The sequence below is a fragment of the Leuciscus leuciscus genome, assembly GCF_965113295.1.
Source record: "Leuciscus leuciscus genome assembly, chromosome: 17".
Taxonomy (NCBI): Eukaryota; Metazoa; Chordata; class Actinopteri; order Cypriniformes; family Leuciscidae; genus Leuciscus; species Leuciscus leuciscus.
In genome coordinates this window covers 23,886,170-23,913,201 of record NC_138741.1, presented here as the reverse complement: position 1 = coordinate 23,913,201, position 27,032 = coordinate 23,886,170, and the positions used below count along the sequence as shown (strand labels likewise).

Genomic DNA, 27,032 nt, shown 5'->3' with positions numbered 1-27,032 from the left:
GGCCCACAGCATTAAAGATACCGCAGAGTATTTCATTTTACACATGGGGTTCTTTTTTATCCCTGTATGAACCAAACCCATATTAAGTGTTTGCTGCCAAAAAAGCTTTTTTGTTTCACCTGAACATTCATTTGAACATGCCATAGTCCTGCTGCAGGAGGCATGAGGACTGCAGACGAGGCCAGAGCAAAAAACTGCAATGTCTGTAATGTAAGTGTCTAAGACAGTGTTACAGGGAGACAGGAAGGACAGCTGGTCATCCCTGCAGTGTCAAAGCACGGGGGATCACGTGTCCCCTCAGACGTGTTCGAGAGCTTTAAAAAGTGTCTTGGTGGAAGGGTGGAGTAACAAGAACTAGCCAATCTGCTGCGGTCCATGAGGATGAGATGTACAGTAGTACTCAAAGCAGCCGGTGGACACACCACATACTGACGGCTACTTTTGATATTGACCTCAGCTCTGTTCAGGGACTCATTATTCCATTTCTGTTCATCAGATGCCTGTGAAAATTGGTCCGTTTATGTCTCGGTTGTTAAATCTTTTTATGTTCATACAAATGTTTACACGGTAAAATAATTGCTAGGAAAAAAAGCAGCTGAAAGTGACAGGACGTTTCTTTTTAAAATGGATATAATATTATTATTATTATTAAGATATACATCATATATATATGATATATAATATATACACACACACGCGCGCACACACACACACACACACACATATATATTGATAATGTATAATATCTTAATAATAATATTATTATATAAATTTTAAATTTGTTTTAAATATTTTTCTATATAAATTTCTGGTTTTTAATATATATTTTTCTATATATTTTACGACGCTGTCTGCCTGTTTCATTCCAGCAGCCGCTACGGTCAGTCCAACTCCCTCCCAACCACGGGCTGTGTAGGCAGCGGCGTTCCCACACGGAGAAACTTGCGCCAGTATCAGATGCGGAGTTTGCCTGGTATAAGACCTGGCCTTTTGGGTACCACTGGGCTGTTTGGACCAACCCCCCGGAGCAGCAGCAGCACCCCTACCGGCCTGAAACAGGGCAGACAGGTTTGTCATTTCACAGTTGAAAGCAACAACACCAAACCCAAAGCGTAAATGACTCTATTACCACTTCAAACTGAAGGGAGCACTAGTTTTTGAAGTGGATGGACCTGGAGGCAATTTACAGCATTCCAGAATTCCAACATCACTGTTGAATGGAACAACTGAGGATTGGGTTTTGGAAGCGTAGCGATAACCTGGCATTCTTGCGTGTCTGCTCAAACATTTTTCTAGGCACGCTTACAATGGGAGGAAGTTCCAACTGCCTCCCCGGTTCAGAGTCTGTGGACGGTGGGGTTAGGTGCGCGAAATAGCGATGAGTCATGTGTGGGGAGAAGTGCGACTGGAGGGAGGGGAGAAAAGAAGAGGAGAGGAGAAAAAGAAAGAGAGAGTGAGCTAGTCAGAGGCAGTGAGAACAGTGCACAGGCATTTCCTGTTTTTCCCTGCTCCTCTGAACGGGAGGGCCAGGAAAGGGGGGAGAGGGAGTCAAATGAAGGGAGTGAGAGAGTGAATGAAAGTAGGATAGGCAGGTTAGAAAGGCTTATTCGCATCAAATCACTCCATGAATGGATGAAACTTACAAGACAATCAGTTACAAATGTCACCCCAAAATCTGAAGAAATCCTATGTAATCCTAAGAAATCCTGGGTGTGAATCCTAATCACACCCAGTGTGACATTAAATTTGTTCATGTTTCACACTGAATTAATGAGAAAGGATATGCTTTTATAACTAGACATTTTATGTTTAGAACAATAAAAGGCTTTATAATGTGTTATTCTTATTTTATTTTAATGAATTCCGTTACATTTGTTATTATTTTCCAAGTCTATTTTGTCAGTCCCAACATTCACATGAGCACAGATTGTAGTATGATGTGAATGTAATTTGGTTGACGTGTGTTGTTGTTTTTTGTTAGGGTTTGTGGTTTGCCAACCCAGGGGGCAGTAACAGCATGCCCAGCCGCACACACAGCTCAGTTCAGAGGACTCGATCACTACCCGTCCACACCAACCCACACACCATGGCCATGTTCCAGCAAACAGGTAAGAGACAGGAACTCAAACACACTGATCATGTGGAACTCACAGTCTGGAGTTCCTTCATCTCCGACACAAAAAAAACCCCAGATGACTTAAGAGAGGCAACAGTTTGGAATAGTTTCCCTCCAGTTAAGGAGCTCTGAGGTTAAAAAAAAGCTTGTAAATGAAGTGCCATCCGAGCCATTGGTCATTCTGCTGTTTCTTCTTCTTTTTTCTTTTTGGCTGTGCATGAAAATTAATAATCAACTTTCAAGTGTGCATTACACTGTGCTGTATTTAAAAAGACTGTGTGAAGGCACCATCATTTTTCTAGACTACATTTTTGTACTAATTAAAGGTGCTCTAAGTGATGTCACGCGTTTTTTTAGGCCAAAATTTTTTTGGGCACATACAGCAAACATCTCCTCACTATCCGCTAGCTGCCTGTCCCCTGAACACACTGTAAAAAAACGCGGTCTCTCTAGACACCACAGGCTTCACAAACGGCAACAAAAACAAACTGGGCTCACCGTACCACGAAACACAACAAACAGTGCTCCAGCCAATCACCGACAAGAAGTATTTGAGGGGTGTGGTTTGGGGGTTAGTGCGCGTGCACATGAAGGGGGTGTGTGGAGGAGAGAGAAGCATGAAGAGGGAAGTTTGAATTATGGCCGACACACGACCAAAGAGACGACGTTCCGATGAACAAATTGTAAAGAAGAGGGACAAGGATAAGGAACGCGCGAAGTCCCGAATTTACATCGGAAAAACCCTCGAAATATGGCGAGAACTCCGCCGGCAGAAGGGCTTCCAATCCGACATTCAGTTGCTCTGTTTTTGCAGAAAAGGTAAATCCATTTTTCTTTCTAAATTGACGTTCATGTTCGCCAAACCAACACAAGGATGTAATTAGCTAGAACTATGCAGTCAGCGTTAACTTTGGTGAATACAACATATATGTTTCAGCTAGCGATCAATCTCTATTGTAAATGGTCAAGCAAATTCACAGTAACGTAGGGCGTTATTTGTGTGAATGATTGTTTTCACCCACTGTTTGTTATGGATTTGAATGTTCATTTAGGCTATTGACAACTTTGACTAAATTTGTTTACGACGCCGCCGTTGTTTATGCTCACTGGGAAACACGAAGCTAACGTTATCTTGCTATTATTGCGTCCTTGTATGGGAGCTAACGTTATAGTTATAACCTCAGGTGGCGAAACGATTTTAAGACAATGTTTCTCTTTTTCTGCATTCTGTTCTGCAATATATAAAAGCATTTATCTAACTTGGTGACATTACACATTGAATGAAGTATCAGTAAAACTTAACTTTGTTTTTAGTGACTACTTTGACTTTCCTTTATGCCGGAAGGGAGGGGAGGAGGGAGGAGACGGGATGAGGAGGAGGGAGGGTCTAGCTAGCCTCCGTTTTGTTTGACAACAATTCGAATGTCAACACTCCCGGCATCACTTAGAGCACCTTTAATATGATCAAAAAGCTAAAAGAAATTAAGATATTACAATCAGTATATATATAAAAAAAAAAAAAAATTTATATATATATAAGTTTGTTTTACATATCTATATATATATATATATATATATATATATATATATATATATATAATAATTTTTTTGCATTGTAAAGATTTAAAATGTCTTAAATTTAATTCCCTTAAACAGGCAGATACCCTTATTTTAAATGTATTTCTGAGCTAACATAAGGCTCTTGTCAAGTGAAAATATATGATCAAATATTTGCAGTGATCTCTCTTCTGACTGAAACCGCGTCACATGTTTAAAGGGAAAGTTTTCCATGTTCTTCACACATCGACTCAAGCGTTGTGCTGTGTGTGCTCCACTGACACACATTCAGAGCAGACACATGTTCCTCTCTGCCTGCAGCTGAAACTCACTTCCTTTAGTTTGCTCCGTTCTCGTGGATTTGCAGAAATACTCGAAGAAGAAAGAGGGGCTGTGCACGGGAGTGTGTACAGTGTTTTTTGTGTGCTAGGTTGCATGCTACAATGACTTTCTTTGTGCCTGCCACTTTCTCTCTCTGACTCTTCCCCTTCCCTTTCTCATTGCTGCCCATCCCAATGTCTTCATACTAACGCCTTGATTAATTCAAAGGCATCAAAACGAGAGCACTGTGAGAGAGACTTGAGGGGCCTTACAGGATTTAATGCTTAAAAATAGCAGGTTGTCTGTTCCGTCCAGCCAGTGGTTGCCTAACTCAGCTCTTCCTTCCCACAAGGGATTTTCAAAGGCCTGTTTGCTGTTGACTCAGCTAAAGACGAGCACTGTAAAGGCCAGGCCAAGCAGCGCTGCAGGAGTCCTGAGCAACCAGAGTCCGCCCCATCCAGACTGAATCAACTCTTTTACAACAGAGATCCCACTGTAGTCCAGTATACTACTGAGGGAACTATGAACACATTCGGTTCAAAATCAGTTCAGCGCAATTTGCAAGCATAATGGCTGTGAATTTAGAAAATTGAGGTCGCAATTTGGAGCTATTGATCAAGCAGGCATAATGACTAGGATGTGAATGGGACACTTTGAGAAGTTTGAAATAGACCTTTGTTTGGCTCATTTTCTCTAGCTGGTAAAGGTCTGAGTGGGTTAATGGTAAAAAAGAAAGGATGAAATATTGGTCGGATTATTAGAGCCTGTTTTTATCTATGATTTATCTGAAACTTATGGTCTAAGGTCTGGGCTAATAACTTCAAGGTTAAAGGTTTGAATCTGACAAGGGATGACCTGAATCTATTGTGCTTTTGGGAAAAACACATAACCATTGATTGATGCAAGGGCGACACTTCATGTAATAAATGTACTGTAAGTTGAAAGTGTCTGATAAAAATGATCGGTTTCAAATCTGACCTGCATTGTGTGCCAAACCAATTTACTGATTTTCTATCTGTTCTGTTCCTTTTCTTCCTGTCTTTAACATGTGGCAAAAAGCACAAATGACCACTTTTTCTAAATGATATGGTATGTCAAGTCATCAGTCTGTGTCATGCAGACCTCACTTGGCTTATGTGTTGTTTATTGTCGTCATTTGTTAAAGTTTACACAGTTTGTTTATGGTTTCGCAGATTTACATGTGCCTGTGACTGAGCCAGACATCAATAATCGTTTGGAGTCTCTGTGTCTCAGCATGACCGAACACGCTCTGGGAGGTACGTGTCCACTTCTTGTTCAGTTTACAAATACTGCACTTAAAGTAATAGTTCATCAGTGTTATGTTATGACAATTACACTACCATTCATACATTTTGGGTCAGTAAGATCAGTTTTTATTTATTTATTTATTTATTATTTATTGGGAAGGAAATTAATACTTTTATTCAGGAAGGACCATTTGATAAAAAGTTGAAGTGACAGTAAAGACATTTTTAATGTTACTAAAGATTTCTATTTAAAATAAATGCTGTTTTTTTTTTTTTTTTTTTTTTTACTTTCTTTTCATCAAAGAATCCTGGAAAAAAATGTATCATGATTTCCATAAAAGCAGCTTTGCCAGGACAAGAATAAATTACATTTTAAAATATATTAAAACAGAAAAAGTTATTTTCAATTGTAATAATATTTCACAATATTAAGGTTTTTAGTGTATTTTGTCAAATAAATGCAGCCTTTGTGAGCTTAAAGGGTTAGTTCACCCAAAAATGAAAATTCTGTCAGTAATTACTCACCCTCATGTTGTTCCAACCCCGTAAAGACCTTCGTTCATCTTAGGAACACAAATTAAGATATTTTTGATTAAATCTGAGAGCTGGCTCACTCCTCCATAGGCTTCTAAGGGACTGAAACTTGCTGGCCCAGAAAAGTTATTAAAGACATCGTTAATATAGTCCAAGTGACTACAGTGGCTCAATCTTAAGTTTATAAAGCGACGAGAATACTTTTTGTGTGCAAAAAAACAACTAAAATAACGACTTTATTCCACTATTCATTTCCTTCTCTCTGGGCCTCGAGTTATTTCACGTAATGTTTTAACGCAGCGCATCTGTGTTGCACGTCACCACGTAGGCTCACTATTGGCCGACGCTGGTCATGTGTGATCCGTGTGACAGACGCGCTGCGTTTAAACACTACGTGAAATAACTCGAGGCCCAGAGAGAAGGAAATGAATAGTGGAATAAAGTCGTTATTTTAGTTGTTTTTTTGCACACAAAAAGTATTCTCGTCGCTTTATAAACTTAAGATTGAGCCACTGTAGTCACTTGGACTATATTAACAATGTCTTTAATAACTTTTCTGGGCCAGCAAGTTTCAGTCCCTTAGAAGCCTATGGAGGAGTGAGCCAGCTCTCAGATTTAATCAAAAATATCTTAATTTGTGTTCCGAAGATGAACGAAGGTCTTACGGGGTTGGAACAACATGAGGGTGAGTAATTACTAACAGAATTTTCATTTTTGGGTGAACTAACCCTTTAAGAGACTTAAAGGGATACTTCACCGTTTTTTCATATTAAACTATGTTATTCCCTTAACTAAGACGAGTTGATACATACCTCTCTCGTCTCAGTGCGTGCACTAAATCGCTGTCTTGCGGCGAAACTTTGTTAGCACTTAGCTTAGTCCAGTTCATTCAATATGGGCCAAGCAGAGAAGCTACCAAACATCTCCACGTTTTCCCTATTTAAATACAGTTACTCGCTTAGTGTAACTCGACCTAGGACGGTGACACAAAACAAAACGTTGCGCTTTTCTAAGCGTGTAAAATGGATAACTATATTGTATGGCGGAATACCATAGCAAGTGCTTGTAAGCACTTCGACTTCGGCGCAGTAATATCTTCACTAGAGGGAGCGGGGGCCGGTGAGAGGATTTTTCACGAGTGAAGATATTACTGCGCCGAAGTCGAAGTGCTTACAAGCACTTGCTATGGTATTCCGCCATACAATATAGTTATCCATTTTACACGCTTAGAAAAGCGCAACGTTTTGTTTTGTGTCACCGTCCTAGGTCGAGTTACACTAAGCGAGTAACTGTATTTAAATAGGGAAAACGTGGAGATGTTTGGTAGCTTCTCTGCTTGGCCCATATTGAATGAACTGGACTAAGCTAAGTGCTAACAAAGTTTCGCCGCAAGACAGAGCGATTTAGTGCACGCACTGAGACGAGAGAGGTATGTATCAACTCGTCTTAGTTAAGGGAATAACATAGTTTAATATGAAAAAACGGTGAAGTAACCCTTTAAGAGATATTACCCGTAGTGTAGTTCAACATTTTAAGAGTTGGGCACGCAGATATCCTACAATAAACATGTTATCAGAGATTAATTTGTTAATATCTTCAATAAATGACAATGGATTTGAACCTCTGTCATTTGCAATCCACATGAACAATAAATGATATAAGGAAAAGTTAGCAGTAAGAACACTTAACAGTAGTTTATAATTTTTTTTTAACCATTTCTTTAATGACATTGACATATCCATCTTTTAAAAAACCTTAAACTACTTGTCTACTTGTTAAGATATTGACATGTCCATCTCTGAAAACAGGAAGCACTTGTCTAGTGGTAGCTAAGCAGTCTGTCGGGATGTTTTTTGAAGATTTGTACACGTCTTGATGTCTGAATCTATACTCTAATACTCGTCTTTTGGTGCAAGCTGATGAATAAGGATGTTATTTATACATCATATTGTTTGTTTACCAATCTGTGTGACAAAAAGTCTCTGATTTAATCCATGAGAATGGAATTTGAGGAAACGGATTGGATCCATGCTGACTGCGGCAGTGTCACGAAACCCCACAGGAAAACGTTTCTGTCGCGATCATCCCGTCTGACACTCATTTAAAAGGTCAAAAACCCCTCTGAAGTCAACCGAAGTGCTCTTTTTCCCTTTGAAAACGTTCAAGGGGAAATGTTTTTTTCTTCTCCGCGACATTTAATTGAACTTTTTGAGGTGTTTCTGTGGGCGAAGACGCATCAGACACAACAATCTTGTATAATATTGTGACTATCAGTTCCAGACGGGGAAGGAGCGTTACTTTGTATCCACACGTCGCGGGATCAATGCAGTGAGCATTCCCGTGTGAAGTGGAGGTTTTCTTTGCATAAAGAGAGTTTTTTTTCTCTCAGAGCTGACACAGAGGCTTTCAGTGCAGTGGGCTCGGCACTGGACAAGCACAGCTTTGTGTTGGGGGAGTGCAGGGAGACAGACAGGAGAGAGGCAGACAGGCTGAATCAGGGAGACGGGCAGAAGCAGTGGGCAGCGCATGCGGTGAGCTCAGGAATGCCCCGCTCGCTCCACAGCTGCCAACAGAGCCCGTAGTGTTCATGTGGCAACGTACCCCTCGACTCCCCCCCCCCCCCCCCACTCAGGACCTCCAGCTCCTCTGGTCAGCACCCTGCCTGGGAGCTTTGGTGCCCTCATTACGCAGAATGACACTGCTTGCTCTGTGAAACTCTACGGTTGGGAAGTCCAGTTCATTTTAGATTAAACTGATTCATTGAGTCATTTGAGTCACTCAGAGTGGATTCCCAGAAGTCCTGTGCTTCATATTTTCTTAGTTATACCATTTACAATACCGTTCAAAAGTTGCTTTGGCAAGAAATTGTTACTTTTATTCAACAAGGATGCATCAATTTGATCAAAAGTGACATTCATAATGTCACAAAAGATTTCTATTTCAAATAAATGCTGTTCTTTTGAACTTTCTTTTCATCAAAGAATCCTGAAAAAATGTATCACAGTTTCCGCAAAAAACTGTTCTCAACATTGATAATAAGACATTTTTCATGAGCAGCAAATCAGCATATTAGAATGATTTCTGAAGGATCATGTGACACTGAAGACTGGAGTAATGATGCTGAAAATTCAGCTTTGCATCACAGAAATAAATACAATTTTAAAATATTCAAATAGAAAACAGTTCGTTGAAATTCTAATAACATTTCACTGTTTTCACTGTATTTTTCATTAAATAAATGCAGCCTTGGTGAGCATAAAAGACTTCTGTTAAAGCATTAAAAATCCCAAACTTTTGAATGGAACATGTGATTGGATAAAAGATGATGTCACATATTTTTGAGTGAACGTTTCCAGAAGTGTTTGTCAGTTGCACTGTGATAGTATTCAAAATCTGTGATGTCACACATTTCCATAGATGGCGTCGATCGAACCTCAACCATCTGAGAGAAGAGAAGAGGGCGCGCAGGGAGACGGCATGCCTGGCAGCAGGGGAAAGGTCATCAAGAGGTCACGAGCCCCTCTGTCTATAAACCACCTGCTCGCCTACCAACTCAATAGCCAATAGGAGAGGTGGGGCGTGGCCTACACAGTGCCATTCACCGTTTACCGAAAGGCTCAACACAAGCAAGTTCTGTCATCATGACTACTTCAGCGTGTTTACATTCGATTCTGGGAGAAAATCACATCTTCAACACTTCCATAGAAGAACGCAGTAAAGGGTCTTCGTGAAGGCAGGCCATCAGAGGGGGTCCGTAAAGCAACGGAGACGACTGGAAGCGTTCAGGTGGCTGTCTGGGACGTCACAAAATCCAAAACCAACCAGCAGACGAAACCAGATGACATGTAGTAACAGCTTAGATTTCTGCACCTCTGTGCAGATGCTAAAAATATTATGTCACAGTATGTTTACACATAATACTGTCAAGGATATCAAAACAGTAATTGTTCAAATCCGAGGATGGGTGTACAGCTTTAGGTTCCTAAACGGCTTCATAGTTTACAATTGTGTTTGTATTTACTGTTTTGTTGTTTTAGTTTTCTTTTGTGCCAGCAGGAAAGCTGATTTACAGCACTACAAAGACAGTCAGAGCTACGGATGGTACTCGGAAGAAAGAGAGGGAACGTGCGAGAGCGGCGATGGGAAAGGAAACAGGAAGTGATGTGAGTGGAAGGGTCTGTGATTCTGACATGAGGAACAGAGGTCGAGGGAGATCAGGAGGTCAGAGGAGGGGAATATGGGAGAAATGCCAGCAAATGCAAGTAGATGGAAAGGTTGAAGTGGAGCAGGTGAACATGTAGGTCAGAGGCGCACAGGTCCGGGCAGAATATGCAGAAATATTTTATATATGTTATATTTTAATATAATATATACATATATATATATATACCTTTTATTAAAACACTAGACTTGGGAGATGTGTACTTCATGAATGATGTTTGTTCAGATACTGTGGGAATCTGCAGAGATTTCTACAGATTCTGTCTGGGTCTAGAGATATATTCAAATTTTTACAGATCAGTTTTATGCATTGAATTCTTTTCTGTAAACGCACAGCCGTGGAGTGGTTTTTGGGTCATATGGACGTTTTGATCTTGTGTCTTGTGTGTTTGGGATATCACATGCGTGGTACACTTGGTCAGCAGGACATAAGACTGTTGGAGCAACAGGGAGAGATATACGTCACATTGAAATATATAAGGAAATAACACTAATGCACCAGTTATTAGTACAGAGCGCCGCCTTGTGGTGAAACTGTGCAATAGTTACAATAAATGAGGCTAGTCTTTTTTTTCTTTCTTTTTTTTTTCTTCAGCATTGTCTTAATATCAGCCATTAGTTAATCATGCCAGGTATAAAAAGTAGAAAGTTTACAATAAGAAATGAGCTTTTAGTTTTGGACTCTTACAAGTGAAGATCTGATTTTCTGCATGGGAAGGGTCTTTTTTTGTTGTTGCTTTAACTGTTGTAATCCAGGACATTAAAGTCCCTTGATGAGGGTGTTCAGTGATTGTTAATGTATATTATTTAGAGTTTTTGCTATACTAACTTTGCTCTTCGTGCCGTTGGTGCTGTGAATCCTTGCTGAAACCGTCAAAAAAGTGAATTTGCAAAAATGTGCAATAGACTCTCATCAGCAACACGGTGTGAATCAAGGGCAGCGGGGGGAAAGAACTGGATTAGCATCGCCCTCCCGCCAAATCCCCCCCCCAATTCCCACACCACAGGACTGTTGTACCCTGTTGTCCGCGTGTTGCCGGCCTGCAACTTGATGCACCTAACCACACCTCAAGTGTTTTATGCTTTTCGGCTCATCCAAAGAAACAGATCGTGACAGTAAACAGACAGTAAAGAGGCACTTTCACATCCATCGAGTGGCGACTGACACGGTTATAAAGCTGCCTAAAAGAGAGAATGTTGACTATGCAGTGTTTCAGCTTCATAAGAGACTTGGTGCCTCCAAACTAGAGCTTTTAAAGTGCATGAAATGCCTTAAACAAAATGGTAGCCAGTGTTTTACAAAGCATGTTAGCAAACCATCATGTGGCATCTTGTGCATCTTGTTTATAGAGGTGCATTTGTTTGTGTGTATTAAGCCACTCATCACTGCCATTTGAAAACAATTAGCAGATTCAAATGATTATTTATTCTTTTCTATTATTGATGCAGAGGTTATTGTATTCATTAGATGTATTATTTAAGATACCTTGTGTATTAACTTTTGCTATGGCTGGTAACCATAAGTACATCTCAAATAACAACCTAGTTATTTTTTTTTTGACGTTTTGTTTTCCCAATTTGCGTTCTTTATCTAAAAAAACATAGGCTACGTGATAGTCAAAAGACATGTCAGGCTTTTTTCTTTTTTAAATATTGCTGGTTTCTTTTGTTTTTCCTTTCTTGTGAGTATCTCTAAATGCTTCTATTTTGCTAACCCTCCCCAGATGGTGTATTTTAAGTAAAGTGTTATTGTCACGTCGTAAACAAAGAGCCAGTTTTACTTTCTTAAAATGTGGTTAAATATTTTTTTTTATAAGAATCGTTTTTTGGTTTTTGCTGTTTTGCTATTTTTCACCGTTATTCTGTTGCTGATTTTCACCTCGGCTGTTACAGTGTTTAAATGCGTAGCGTCATTACGAAGAACGCTGCTCGCTCGCGATTGGATAGCGGAGTATGACGCAAATTCTACTTTGATTTGTTGAAATGTTCATCACGCGACGAGCTGGAAGAAAACTCGTTTCTTCAGTGCGATGATGCCGCAGAATTGCAGACGCTGTGACGGTGTTAAAACATTTACATGCTACCTTGGTATTACGTTGACGAAGCCTTCATTGTTTGTTTTGGGCGCGTCAGCAAATCAGAACGTATCTAATGCTGATTTTATTTTATTTTTATTATTATTATTATTTTGTTGCATTTATTCTGAAACGAGTTTTTTTTTTTTTTTTACGCTCTTTTTTTCCGTTGTTTATTGTTTTCGTTATTTTCAAGAGCCGATGTCCTGTATTGACTGCAGGCTGACGTACATATGCGTATATATATAAAATATATATTTTAAAAGATTGTTATGTTTATGAAAAGGTAAAACCAAATAAAAAAAAGTGCGAAAACAAACAAAAAAACGAACAAAAAAATGTAATTTATATTTTAGAGATGCATGCAAGAGGCTGGGAAGTCATATCTAGAATAACAAATGGCAGTGCCTTTTTTCTTTCTTTTCTTTTTTTTTGTATTCAGACATTTACCCCCAAATGTAAATGATTTTATATGGCTCTAAAATATAGAGATAAGCCAGACGCATTGATGATGGAAACTTCAAATCATACAAAGTCCATACGAGCTGATTCTCGTTTCCATGAGGCTCAGAAGGAGCGTGCTGGAAGTTCATGGGAATCTGTATGCTTTAGGTACTTCAGTGCTGTTATGAAGTTATGAATTATATCTGTATGTACAACACGCAGATGTGTATATATTTTTGTCTGTACTTGTGCGAGTGTGACACTGTGTATCCAGGTGAGAAACCGGATTGTCTTGTAATTTTTTTGTACATACCCTCTTAGAAAATGTTGTCATTACGTGGATGACATCATCGGAAGGTGTTTGTTCCACCGCTTACCTGTGAGGCGTCACAGCGCAGCACAGATTAAACATCTTTACTGAAATTAACGACTTCAGTCAAGAAAAAAAAGAGGGATTTCGGTAATATCTTTCCCTCTTTGGTTCGTGGCCTTGTGTGTGTTAATGGGAGACTATACTGTGTGTATGTGTCCGTGATGTTCTGTCCGCCAACTGAATGTGTATCATTTGGGTCTGTGTTAAATGCTTGACATTTTTGTAATAACCACAGACGAAAAGTATTAAAGAGTAACTTTTGAAAAGGACTTCACGTGTTTCTCTGATTTCAAACATGCTGTTTTATGTTATGCTTTGAGCTTGTTTGCTCATATTAAGGGCAGCTCTAACCACGAGTCTGTGAGGAATTTACTGCCTCCTCGATCTCAACCAATCAGAGAGCTCGAGACGGATTTATATTGCCAAGAGGCGGGGCTTTCTGTGAAAAAGACTGAGTCACTCTCAGCTTTATGATATGCAAAGTGTCATGCAAAACATGTTGAACGATTAGAAAGTGAAATTGGCTGTTTTAATACATAGATGAAATAAAAATCATTAGAAAAAAAATGTTCACCTTGAAAATCTTAACTTTGTACAAATCACAGTACTGGGCTTTACTACTTTTAGGGCAGAAGAAAATGGTCATTATTTTCACATCAAAAAGGAGGGATTTTTAAAAAAAATAGGATATTATGCCTAAAGGAAATGAAGCCTTTTCTACATTCATTTTTTATTCGCGTTTAGTTAAGCTGTCGTCTCACGATAAGCACACTTTTCCCGTCTCCAGAGTCCAAATTCATTCAAGGAATAATAATAATTTAAAAAATAATAATAATCACCCTCAATCTTTATGTAACATGATAAATGACATTTCCAGTCTGTTGCTTTCTAACAACCCCCCACATAAAAATAAAATAAAATAACAAGAACATGCTAACATATTTTACACAAGATTTATTATTTTAAGCTGAAAATGATGATGAACATCAATAGTAAAGTATTTGAAAGACTGTGAGTCTTTCGTTTAAAGAAGGCCACATGATTAACACTAGTCCTCATGTTCTTAATAAGACATTGAACATCTCGTAGCGTCTTCAGAAGCGTCCCGACTCCGAACTTCATTCGAACTCATAAATGCAGAACATCACTCAAAGAAATTGTCATAATAAAAAGTCACAGGCAATACAACAGTGTCAGTAAATCCACAGCATCCGTTGTTTTTGAGGTTAATATAATTTTCTACAATGATACATAGTATATAATTGAAATTCTAACAATAATGCTCAAAACACATTACACATACCCAAGGACAGGTAAACATGCATCAGAGTAAATGTACAAAATATGTTCTACAAATGTAGAATCTTAAAATATCTTTTAGTTGGTTTCCATCTTTTTTTTTAATCATGTTTTAATTACAAAGATCACATTTATCAGTACAGGTATGTTCGGTATTTTCCATGTTTCCCACAATGTGCAAAATCAGATACTATGTTGACCTCCACTGGACCTTTCACCTTTGGTCTTTTTTTTCCCCCCCCAAGAAATAAAAAACAACCTTCAGAGTGTAAACAACATCTATGGCCATACAGACAGGATATTCAAAAGGCTGGACCTGGTTATCACTTCAACTCGTAATATCCAACACATCAGACTCAACAGTTGATTTGAAACAGAAAAATAATAGTGTTGCACGAAACCTGTAAATACTAGCAATAATAAACATTTAAAGGGATAGTTCACCCCAAAAATCAAACTTCTGTCATCATTCAATCATCAGTTTTAAACTAGAGCTGCACGATATATGGTTTTAGCATGGATCTCGTGATGTGTCGTTCCGCAATAGTCACATCACGGGATGTGCGATGTGAAGTGTATGGTCGTAGTGGATCCGAGAGATTTCAGTCCACACAACCACCGCTCAATTCATATGGATTAGTTTTACAATCTTTTTATGAACTTTTTGAGGCGTCAAAGCGGTAGTTGCGTAGCTTTTCAATGGAGGGACAGAAATCTCAATTTCATTTCAAATATCTTCATTTGTGTCCCGAAGATGAACGAAAGCCGTACAATTTTTATAGTGACATGAGGGTGAGTAAACTGACAAGTGATATTTATATGTGTTATAGCCTACTGTTATAAAGATCTCACTGATTTACATTACAACCTATCAGAATCATTTCTTATTTTTTGACCATATAAAAATCAGAAACCGCACCAAATTGCAAACTTTTGCTCATTTTTGACAAAAATGTAGGTTTTTTTTTCCTCTTTGAGTCTGAGTTTCATATTCTTACTGTACGTTCACACCGCCGCCGACTTGAGCTGCAAAGAAGCTCTGGCCGCCCTGTCAAGGACGCTTGTCAAAAAAGTACGGGGAAGCTTGTTGACGCTTTGGCCGCTCTGAAGTCTGTGTCACACCATGAAATGTAAACAGAAAAAAAAAACAAGCAACACATTGACACTAGGAACCTTTTATAATGACAGCATTTTTATAACCGTTTTGGTCACATTTGGTCGGGAAAAAAATATTTGATTAATATGCGCGAGGGAGAGAGAGCAAGACATATTGTTTGAAGACGGTGAAGGTGAGTGCACGCGCGCGGCAGGGTCTCTCTCTCTTTTGTAACTGGTCCCTATATGAAAATAACGTCATATCATAAATGATAGGAAACCCAGCAACAGCGATTATCAGTTTCTCCTCCATTTTCTCGGAACTAATGTTTTGGTAGGAACGAAAGTTTACATCGTATGTTTCTCTGGAATCAGCCAGCGCGAAGGACGTCTATATTCCGATTGGTTGCTGGCTTTTGCCGCTGCTTGCCGCTGAACCGCGTCATAGCTCATTACCATAAAGTTGAGATACTTTCAACTTTCTGATTGACGCTCAAAACGCCCAAAACGCGACGCCGATGGATTTGACGCTCCTTGCAGCTGAGAGAAGCCAGCTTCCATTGAAAATGAATGACTTCCGGTAACTTTGGAAGCTCAAGTCGGCGGCGGTGTGAACGTACAGTTACTATATCATACTATTGTATATGAGCCAATAAAGCCTATTAATATCAAATAGGATGCTCAACATATACAACTTTTATCTTATTTATTTAGATTTCTTTTAGATTTTGTCTAAAAAAACCGTTCCATTTAAAAACAAAATGTTTAGTACTATTTTTGTACCATTATTTCAAATGTCAGGCTTTAAGGGGTTAAGACTAAACGAGGGTGAGTAAAAGAGGATAGAAGTTTTATTTTTGGGTAAACTCTCCCTTTAAGAACTTTGGGTTAGGGCACAAATGTTGACTGATGCACAGGACACATTATATTAAATATTACATTATAAGACAGCGTAGACATAATACATTTTCAGCACATAGTAAAACAACAATAAAACCTGTCTGGGATTATTCATTTTAAAAAAAGTGGTGCTATTGTAATACTATGTCTTTTGGGACATGTACCATTATAATACCATAATAATCTTTACCTTGTCTAATCAAGTACCTTGTAAATATCAAGGAATATGCATTTTGGTAATAATTAAGTACCATGGTGATTTTCATTACCATTACTGTACCACGGTACCTCAACAGTACTTTTTATATCAGTAAAATTGAGTATTCAGAATGCCACGTCCCTCCCTGTTCAAAAGCGTGACGATAAAACTGCTTTGTTGTGTATGTCTGGCAACTCAATTGCGTTTAATAGAGCGCAAAAGTGACCCGACCGGAAAGAGATGTAAACACATTTTGGTGGGTTTGGTGCTTGTTAGTTTAGAGAGGTTAAATTGTGCTAATCTAGAACACAATGCTTCCATATTACAGCAACAGCCACAGTCCCGTCAACAGAGGCTCCCGCAGCTCGACTGACTAAACCTTAATCAATGAAACACACACACACACACACACACACAGGCGACAGAGAAGAGATGGTGTTACCGAGGCGGGTGGGACTCTATGTTACACAGCAGCAGGGCCTCGTCGCTGAGGCGTTTGAGAAGGGGGCTGGCCTGAGAGTTTTGGCAGAGCAGAGATCAGCTCCGGATCAGGGTCAGGAACTCGTCCCGTGTCTTGGGGTCCTCGCGGAAAACGCCCAGCATGGTGCTGGTCACAGTCTTGCTGTTCATCTTCTGGACGCCTCGCATAACCATACACATGTGACTGGAGAACAGAAAGGAGAGAAAATTAATCTCGAGTTCTAGTCAGACATAGCATTGTAAAATAATGTTGAACTTGAACGTTCACGTACGTGGCTTCAACAACCACTCCGACACCAGCAGGCTTCAAAGCTTCAGTGATGGCCACCGCAATCTGTTTAGTTAGACGCTCCTGAACTGAAATACGATAAGCCGACAGATCAGAACTATTGACAATATGTCAATGTGAAGTTTCACAGCTATTAGTGAAACAAACGAGGATTTGGAAGGTGTATGAATAATATAGAATTGTTTGTTTGGGAGGAAAAAGAGCTTTACCTTGCAATCTCCTGCTGTATATCTCAACAATCCTGGGGGAAAACAAAAAGCATGAACATAGTTAATAATTAAGCGCAAGTTATACACAATATACCTCCATTGAATGTAATAGTGGTTTGATTACATGAACTTTATTGCTCAGAGATTTCAGTTGTTGTGGTTATGATATAGGTTAACGATTATATATAACGATTTTTTTTTTGTATATTTAAATATAACTATTTAATACTAATGAGTAGAATTTTTCCTGCTGGCACATAATATCAAATATAACTTAATATCAAAAACTCTGTTTCATGTTTGACCATTTGATCAGCAGTGATCCGTTAAACTACAAGGCAAATGGGAAAGTCTACAAACCACAGCCGTAAAAATGAAACAATAACCACTTTTAGAAATCAGAAATGCTACTGTGTGTGTGTGTGCATGTGTGATTAAGTGTGTGTGTGGCACTGGTAAGAGTTACATGACTGCTGTTGTCATGTCTTCATTAGTGGAGTGTAGTATTACGGTTAGTACATTGTGAGATGGATAAGCCACAGGTATTGGGGTCAAATTGGATCAAGCTTCTCTTTGTCACTCACACATTGTGTCTAATCCTCTTACAGACACTTACACTCTCACTGCTTCAAACACACACACACACACACACACACACACACACACGTGCATCTTGATTTCACACGAACAACATTCCTGAGGCGAAAAGAGCCATTAATCTCCTTCACTCGAGCGTATGCTGCTGATTTCACTGAAAAAACACTGCATTGTGGCACGATAAATTTGCATACTCCTGAAGGGATCCATTAAGATTCGATACTGCACTAGAAAAACATCAATTAACCTGCAATGGGCCCAAAAGCCATACCTTAAGTGTGAATGGCACTACATAATATAACAAAACATACAATATATTTTAAAGAAGGATAGCAAGTTTCAAATAAATATATATATGAACACACACAAATACATAAATGGGGCGTGGGGAGATGTTTTGGATTGGGGGTGCTGAAAGGGGGGAGGTGGTATTGGGAAAAAAGTCTATAGAAATAGTATATAAAGATGTAATTAAACTTGTCAATGCCACGAAGCATAACAAACAATCCCTGAGAACGGACTACTGAGGTATTTTTGCTGGCAGTAAACGAGCCTCCTACACTTGTGCCGACCTCCAGAGAGGAGTGCAGCAGAAACCCGCCAGTAGGTGGCGGCAAATTACTGAGTCGTTGAATCATTCATTCAAATAAAAAACACTGATTCTTTCAGGAACGAAACAGGGTTGCAAGACGCGTGCAACGGTTCTGATGTGGCTTTGTTTGAAACTTTTTTCGTTGAAGGAGCAAAAACAGACAATGTGTGTCTAAAATGTAAATTACTTAATATTAACTCATTGTTTAAATGTTCTATAACATCAATATCACATTTTCAAAATAATTTTCGGGGAGAAACAGCACTCTTGCTTGTGTGATAGCTTATTGCTTAATTACATTGTTATAAATGTGAAAACCGGTAATCTTTATTGGGGTATTTTTTCCCCCCATAAATTTTCAGGGGCATTTTAGTTCATTTTGAAGGCATTTTTGCCACAAGGCCGTTAATTTCACTCTGGTTTATGTCAATCAAGATCCATGAGGAATAAAAAAATAGACTATTCGCATTTTGAGAAGGTAAACTATGTCAAATGAAAAGAGTTTAATTGCGTTTATAAACCTGTGGAAACAGGTGCTGCAGAGCGCCCCCGTATATTTTATATACACATACTAGTGTTCAAAAGTTAGGGGTCAGTAAGATTTTTTAAAAATGTTTTTTAAAAAGTCTCTTGCGCTCACCAAGGTGAAAAAATGTTTTCTATTTAAATAAAAAATAATACTTTCTTTTAAAAAATCTTCCTGACCCCACATACAAATTGTAGAAAAAAAGGCCAATGTTTTAGAAAACACAAATTGAGGATGTAAACGAGCAAAAATGAAAATTAATTAATTAATTAAAGTAGGCATGAAATGGAAGTTATGTCCTTTCTTCTCTATTGTGATGTATATCAGAGTGAAAATGCTTATCGAACAAGAATAAATTTAGAGCAGGGCTTGATTTTGTCCACTGCGAATTAATTGGATGGTTGTGGTTTGCTATTGCTGTGACGTCATGTGAGTGACAGGTTGTCCCGCCCTCATGCCAGTGAACCGATGTAGATTATAAGGGCACTTGAATTTATAAAATTAATAATGTGCACAGATGAAACATTTGTAATAAACACAGCAACATTCCATAAAAAAACAAGATTTGTCGATTTGGATTTGGAAACAGGTTTTACATTCATTTTGTGTGAGAGACCTGGGGCCAGTTGCATAAACATACCTCAAGAACTAGTCTGACCAACTAGCAAATAGTTTGGGCTAATCAGTCTTACTTTTCGGATTCAAATGAGACCAATCTACCTTTTCAAGTAACTGACCAGTCTTGAAAGAAAAAATGTTTATGGCTAACTTAAGACTAGTCGAAGCAGTTTATGCAACCGGCCACTGGAAGTATTTGACCTACCGTGCTAATTTACTCAGACCAAGAACCCTCTTGTTTGGAAGGTAACCTATATGCACCTGTGAAAAACACAACACATTAACTGACAACAGAAAGATAGAACTGCAAAACATGGGAGTTATATACACAATTCTTCTTTTTTACATGATTACCTGTTTCAAAACTGTATATTGGCACTAGCAAGCTACATGCCACAGAATCAGCCGAAAAGTAAAACATGCAGACAGTAAAACAGTGGCTGGAGAGAGCCGTATCTGTGCATGTGCATCTTCGCACCCCTCCCCTCCTCTCCGCCATCAAACTCAAATGTCACCAACAATTTGATGAAACGGCCCAGAGAAAGGGCAGCATCACAGACATGCAAGAATTTTCTCTTTTTTCTCTTCTGATGCGATAATCCCACACTGAAAAACCTCTCGGCCTTCGTTCAGAGCCGGCAAACTCCTCCCGACATCCTCTAAAATGCATCAATCGAACTTTACCAGCGCTTTTTGTGGCGAAATCCACTTTAGACCAACAGGTAAGACGTGTGTCGGCTGTACGGTAGATATGTTTCTAGCGTAAGAGAGCGCACTTGTTGGCCTCTGTGTTCGTGATGGACACTAAGAGTGTTGTGAGGACAATCATGGAGACGGAGGACGCTGAAGCGCAAGCAAGAGGGCCAAAAATGAAGGAGAACGGGCGCACGCCTCTTTGAAAGAAATTGGCGAGTCATTATCTTGTTGCAGATGCGGAGAGAGAGGCGAGGTAAATAGATGAGAAGGAATAGGGAGCTATCAGCGGGGGACAGAGCGGAAACCACGGCCCTACAACAGCATCTGACAAACAAAATTGCAAGTGGTGGAAAAAAAAGCCCGTTCAGTGCGCTTGATCAATGGCTCAGTCTATCATCAGCGGCCCATTTGTGGCGTGACAGGATCGACGCCGTCTCTTTTGTCTTAAATGGCAGACACCTGCGGTGCTATGAGCTCGAGGGAGGTACTAAATGTCAAACCTAGAGGATAAAAAGTGGCCATTGTTTTTCAGTGGAACTCAGATCTGATATTTCAGCTTGTTCTCGTTACCTGTTTCCAGATTTAATTATAGCTAATTAACTTTTTTATTGGCAGATTACACATCAAGGTTTTTTCAGGTGCATAAAAAAAAAAAAAAAACTGTTTCTGCCTTCATGTGGGTGAATCACTCTCTCAAAAAAAAAAGTCCAGTTCATATTTCACCCCACAATCACACAGACAAAAAAAATTGCATAAAAAATACAGCCATTTTTAATGCATTTCTTGTCGTGATAATTAAGCACATTTGCCACCAAATTCAAAGTTAAATAAAAATCATTCTGATTTTTAGTCAGCATAATTTGACTTACAACACTACTTACTTGAGCAACAGTGCTTCACAATATACTTAACAATTTTAATAATATATTAGTATTGATTCCACATTACAGTAATGAGAGTGCTATTTTTTGACTTACAATAAGCTTTATGAAAATAATGTCATAATGCAAAAAATCTTTAGTTCCAAATATATAGGCTTAATTTCTTTGCCAAAATATAAATTCTTAATAATAATTTATATAATTCTGTCATTTCTATATTTTATTCTTTTGATTATGGGGTGGAATATGACCTGGATATTAAATAAATAATGAAAAATAAATAACAAAAGCAAAAAAGTAATAATAATAATAAATTATAAATAATAATAAAAAAATAAAAATAAATGTTTATGAAAATGTAATTAAGATTAAATAAAGACCTTTAATAACCTATCCTAAAAGCCTTATAGGATAGAGGTGTGACAAATTAATTTTTAAAACTACATATTTAATGCAAAGAAATGTGTCACAAATATGGTCATAAAAACTGCACAGCAAGGGTGACATATATGAAGGTAAAAGGGAAATGATTAGTCTTACCCGGCCAAAAATGGGAACTAAATGGTGTTCACACATGGAAAACATGTCGATATCCTTCACGATCACCATCTCGTCATGGTCTTCATCAAAGATCGCGTCATTCAGGACATCTACAAGAAGGTACAACAACAAATCAAGATGAGGTGAGCGATATGACATCATGAAATCATTATATTTCACCCCATGCGCTCTTCCTGTGTCATTTCTCTTAGCTTCAATCATTGCTCAAACATATCCCATTTTATCTATTGAGAATGCACTGTCTTTTCTTGTGGGGCTTTTTAATTTCCTGGCTGCCTATCTCTGGGAAGGTTTCCGTGGAAACATGGCAAACCGATGGCGAAGCTTCAGGGTTTTGTTGAGATGTGACTCCCATATTTTGTTGCCACTTTTGTGCAGTCACTGTGTGATTGAAAAAGGCAGAAAGCAATCATTTTTCAGGCTGTTTATGACCACAGGACAGGTATGACAGCACTTAAATCTAACAAATATTTTTTACATTTTCTGGAGAGAAAAAAAAGAGCAAAACTCAAGCGTGCAAAACTCGTCATCATGTTGTGGCTGGTTGTTAGGGTGTTGCAAGGGTGTTATGGGTGTTTAAAGAGTATCTGTGATATTCTGGTCACTAGAATCTAAGTGCATCTAATCTAAGTTCCTTTAAATCTAAGCTTCTGGGAATTATTTCACAGATTTCCCAAAAATCATAGAAAGCTGCATGATTTGAGGTAACATTATTATCTGTAGTGGGGGAAAAATGGTTTAAAACTGATGATGAGCAATAGTAATAATAGTTATGCAACCACCACTGACAAACTGATAGTATCTCTCATAAAAGTGGTTATTTCCATGTCGTTTCATGGTTCCCCGAACTTTTGTTAATATTTAAACTGATTCTGGTCACGACTAACCAGCCTGCTTTACAAAAAACGATCATATACGCATGCAGTGTTGTGTAAATGTTGTAGCTGATCTGAGCATCTCTGTAGAGTTTAACCTGAGGGCAGCAGCTGTTACGAGAGACAACTGTCATCAGTCTCGTCCTAAACAAACAGCCGCTCTCAAATGCACAGGCACAACACACGGAAAGGTCTCACGTATGACGGTGGTGGCACCGAAAAAAAGAACAGGAAATCAAATCAGCATCTCCTCCAAGTCATCTTTCAGCCTCGCTGCCACCGTCACACACACTCAATTAAACACAAACTTGCTTACACACTAAGCAAACATACACTTGAAATACAATAAGTAACCATAGAAACCCATTGAAATTGTGAAGATTTCAACAAGCAGAGCTCTGGTTATGGGTAATGTTACTGCTGTTGAGGGCTTGGCTTGATCTCCATCTCTTAAATAAGAGACAGGCATCCGTCCAGCCAGTGGGGGCAGGGGAAAGCACAGCATAATGCTCGTTTCATAAAGCAATATCACTCGTCTCTATGACCTGTAATGGTTTTATGGGACATGAGACCATGACAAAACCATAAACTGTAAGGAAACATAATAATGACATAATACATAATAATAATGCAATGATAATTCCTTCATTTCACAATCCTTCCTTCCTTTTGTCTGTGACTCATGAGTAGCATTACGACAGATATGTTTTATTGTAGGGCTGGAACGACGTAGGTCAACGTAACCGATTACTTTGATTAAGTAAATTAGTCAATTTGAGTGGAATGCGTCGATTCTTCACGCATGTTCCCCAATGATGGCGGCTCCCGGGCATGCTGAAGATCAGCCGTTATTATAAAAATATCGAGCCGGATCTGAAGTGTGGACATTTTTTTTAACAGAGATCGAATCCTATATTTTGTGCTTAATGAGGCTGCATTTATACAGCATTGTTTTATACGAGCTGCCGTGGGTGCGAGACGCGATTAATCGAAGGAATTATCTTTTAGTTCCAGCCCTGTTTTATTGGCATCTGATATAAATTTAAGTTGCAAAATGGTGCTCAAAGCGAATTCAACTATTCATTTCCATCATCAAAATGTTTATTGATGTTTATAGTAGGCTCAAATGTAGCCTACTATCTCGTAATCGTTAAATTATTCGATAAATCGGAAAAATAATCAATAGATTAATCGACAGGAAATATATAATCGATAGATTAATTGGCAGGAAATATAATCGATAGATTAATCGACAGGAAAAAATTATTTTACTTTCATAAATACAGCTCGTATAAAACTGAATGCTGTATAAATACAGCCGCATTAAGCTATTTTATTGCTATCTGATATGAATTTAAGAAGCAAAATGATGTTCAAAACGGATTCAACTATTCAATTTCATTGGCATTGTTAGGCTATATCTTATATATTAAAATGTTTAAGTAAAAATATATGTAAACATTGCTATTTGTTTTTTATATTTATATAATATATTTATATTGTGTATAAATTATTATATTATTATATAAATAATTTTTTCCTTGTGTTATTTTAATGTAAAAAGTTATTTTACACTAGATTTATTTGTATTTTACTGCTTACATTTAACATTTTGAATCTATTTGTCTACAATGGCTGTTTGGTCGAAATTATTGAAAAACATTGAGAATGTGATACATGCATATCGACAAATGGCTCAAGTTTTTAGGAATGCACCGATATAAACATTTTGGTCGATAACGATAACCGATTTTTTTATATTTGAAAGGCGATAACCGATATATTGGCAGATAAATCTAAATATAATTTTTAAAAGCCTGATTACAAAAACAAAAGTGTATCGCGCATCCCTAATTTCCTTAAAAACATTCAAGCACTTACAGCTTCCTTTTCTCAGAGAATTAACTCATGAGTCACCCACCACCACCCTTAAAAACATGAAAATGCAACACAGCCTCACACAAAACCCACTGAGCTCGCTAGTGTTCTACCTCAAAGCTGTCCCAACACTGCAAATGACTTTCTGTTGGAGACTAAAAAAAACTACTCCAGAACAATTCAAGAAGCTGTAGGGGTGGTGCAAACCTTAGCCAATCTCATCGAAGACGAAGACCTCCCGTCACTGTGACATTGCATGTTCTACCATCTATGACCTGTGGACCATGTTCAAGCAATGCATATGTAAGTGTTTTGAGGTCATTGAGGGCAGTCTGCTTTAACGAGGAGTTTTTTGGGGGTAAAAAAGCAACATTAATATATTCCACATGCATAGGCCCTAAAAATGCTACACAAACCAGGTCCAGATGTGCTGTTTTCTATGTGGGGATGCTATTGGTGTTGAGACGGTGGGCAGCACCCTGGCTCAACCACTTAGACAACAGCCTGAGAGTGACCAGTGAACAATTACGCAAGATAAACCTTTGCTTTGAGCTGGAGTACCTGTTGGGCCAGTTATTTATATTGATGGCACATGGAAGTGTTTGAGGAAATACTTTTAATGAGAAATGCTTGACACTGCTTGAGTCTGTAAAAGATGAATGGTCTGTGGGTTATAAAACTCTCTGCATCATAATTAGGTCAAAGCATCTCATTTAAAAAATATATATTTTAGGAGGTTGATTTCATGAGCATTCGTAAAAACATAAGCATGAAGGTCCAACTGAAACCTAACCGTCAGTGAAATGTACGAAATGAGTTTGTACATAGCCACCAATTCCAAAATATGACAAAAACTGCCATGAAATTGTGTTGAAAATACATATTTCATTGTGAAAATACATGACATGATTTTGAAGAATGTACTGGCTGATGTTTTCCATAAATGCGTATGATGTCTCAAAAAGTACTCAAACTCACCATAAAAGTGGTCCATATGACTTGTGCTTTATATTCCAAGTCTTCTGATGTCATATGATAGTTTTATATGAGTAACAGACCCAAATTTAAATTAATTTTTTATTGAAAATCTTCTCAAACATTCTTAACCTCCAGTGTGATGTTAACCATGACCAGATCCACATTGAGTCAGTTCAGACCATTTTTTTTAACTAAATCAACTGATTCATAGATACAAATCTGACTCAATGAGCTTGGCTACTTGTAAACATTTGTAAAAACAACTTTTATACCCCTGTTGTCTCGCGCTCTAGTTGGTTTCGAATCCAAGAACGCATCTGAACGTTAGTGTAATAAAAAAAAGTAAAGTAGCCTACTGTAAAACAGAATGTTAACTTATGTTAACGTTTTATCGTGTTTATTTAACACCCTGACACTTCAGAATATCTCAACTTCAGGGGAAAAAAGTAATTGTGCTTAAAAACAAATGTAAACCACAAAAAGTGTACACACGGCTTTTAATCTGTCAGTCATTGTCGCAACTCACCAATGATTTTCTCCTGATACCCCTTGGTGAAGAACTGCATGGCTGTGGCGGCTCTCCACGGAGTTTTGAGCAGCCCCTGTCGCTGCGGGTCTTCCCCGAGACCCCTGAGGATAGTGGTGTAAGCCGCGGCGATGCTCGGCAGGCTCATTTCGTTGTCTTCCAGACTGCGAGTGCGCTCTTCCCGCCAGCTCTCCATCACGCTGGGGGACGACACGGTGCTCGGGTCCCCGGCGGCTCCACCGGCGCTCCATCCGGGCATCTTCACCCGGCTGTCAAAGTGTCCATTGATCGCGGCATCTGTTTCATTTTCATTCATTTGTTTCTGTTTGGGGCGCTCCATTACCTGAAAGTGACAGCTTGGGTTCCTCAAAGTCGGTTTTAATGCTAGGCTACTATCTGTTTTTAAAACACTGTTTAAGGTGTAACAGAAAAAAACTTGAGTGAAGTTCAACGGTTATAATACTCTTGTCAAACTCAGTGCTTTTGAAGAGGCAGCCGGGGGTTTTATTAACATGAGCTAATCCGTACGCGTTCCTATTGGTCCACAGGAGAGACTGCGTCACGGAGTCTGATTCCTATTGGCCGAGAGGCGTGCTTGCGTCAGGCCACCTGTATCTAGTAAGAGGATGAGATCTCTTCTACACATTAAAGTGATGTCTTGGAGCAGATCAAACCACCTAAGGGGATTGACTAGACCTTTGGGTGAGGTTGTTCTTATGATTAAAAATAAAATCAGTGTTTTTAAAGTCAAATGCATTAGGCAACCAAGAGGTTGTACGGCAGGTAACATGTCAGTTCATATCAGTTTCATTTCATGTCAGTCCGGTTGCAAAAGCAAAGTTCAGTGACCTCAGATGAACATCAGAAAACCATTCATTTCACATGTGAAGGATGCCCGTCATTACATCACCGGTGTGCAACAAG

At 38.6% G+C, this 27,032-nt stretch overlaps 2 protein-coding genes across 4 annotated transcripts in view; one reads left to right on the top strand and one right to left on the bottom strand.

The window, feature by feature from the left end:
* Positions 1–13,178, top strand: part of samd4a (sterile alpha motif domain containing 4A) — a 44,897-nt gene extending 31,719 nt beyond the window's left edge. For 2 of the 3 annotated variants that reach the window (XM_082142332.1, XM_082142334.1), the window contains 4 exons: positions 870–1,068; positions 1,982–2,108; positions 5,188–5,271; positions 9,214–13,178. In XM_082142332.1, coding sequence (XP_081998458.1) covers positions 870–1,068; positions 1,982–2,108; positions 5,188–5,271; positions 9,214–9,242 — 439 coding nt within the window. In that variant the 3' untranslated portion in view covers positions 9,243–13,178. The remainder of the gene's footprint in view (positions 1–869; positions 1,069–1,981; positions 2,109–5,187; positions 5,272–9,213) is intronic. The other variant, XM_082142333.1, reaches the window with a different exon arrangement.
* Positions 13,179–15,931: 2,753 nt separating this feature from the next.
* Positions 15,932–26,595, bottom strand: gch1 (GTP cyclohydrolase 1). Its single transcript, XM_082142372.1, has 6 exons — positions 26,109–26,595; positions 21,831–21,940; positions 19,919–19,974; positions 17,381–17,412; positions 17,155–17,239; positions 15,932–17,066 (listed from the first exon to the last, which is right to left on the bottom strand). Exons 1-6 carry the CDS (start codon positions 26,446–26,448, stop codon positions 16,940–16,942), a joined length of 750 nt encoding a protein of 249 aa, XP_081998498.1. The 5' UTR covers positions 26,449–26,595; the 3' UTR covers positions 15,932–16,939.
* Positions 26,596–27,032: the final 437 nt, after the last annotated feature.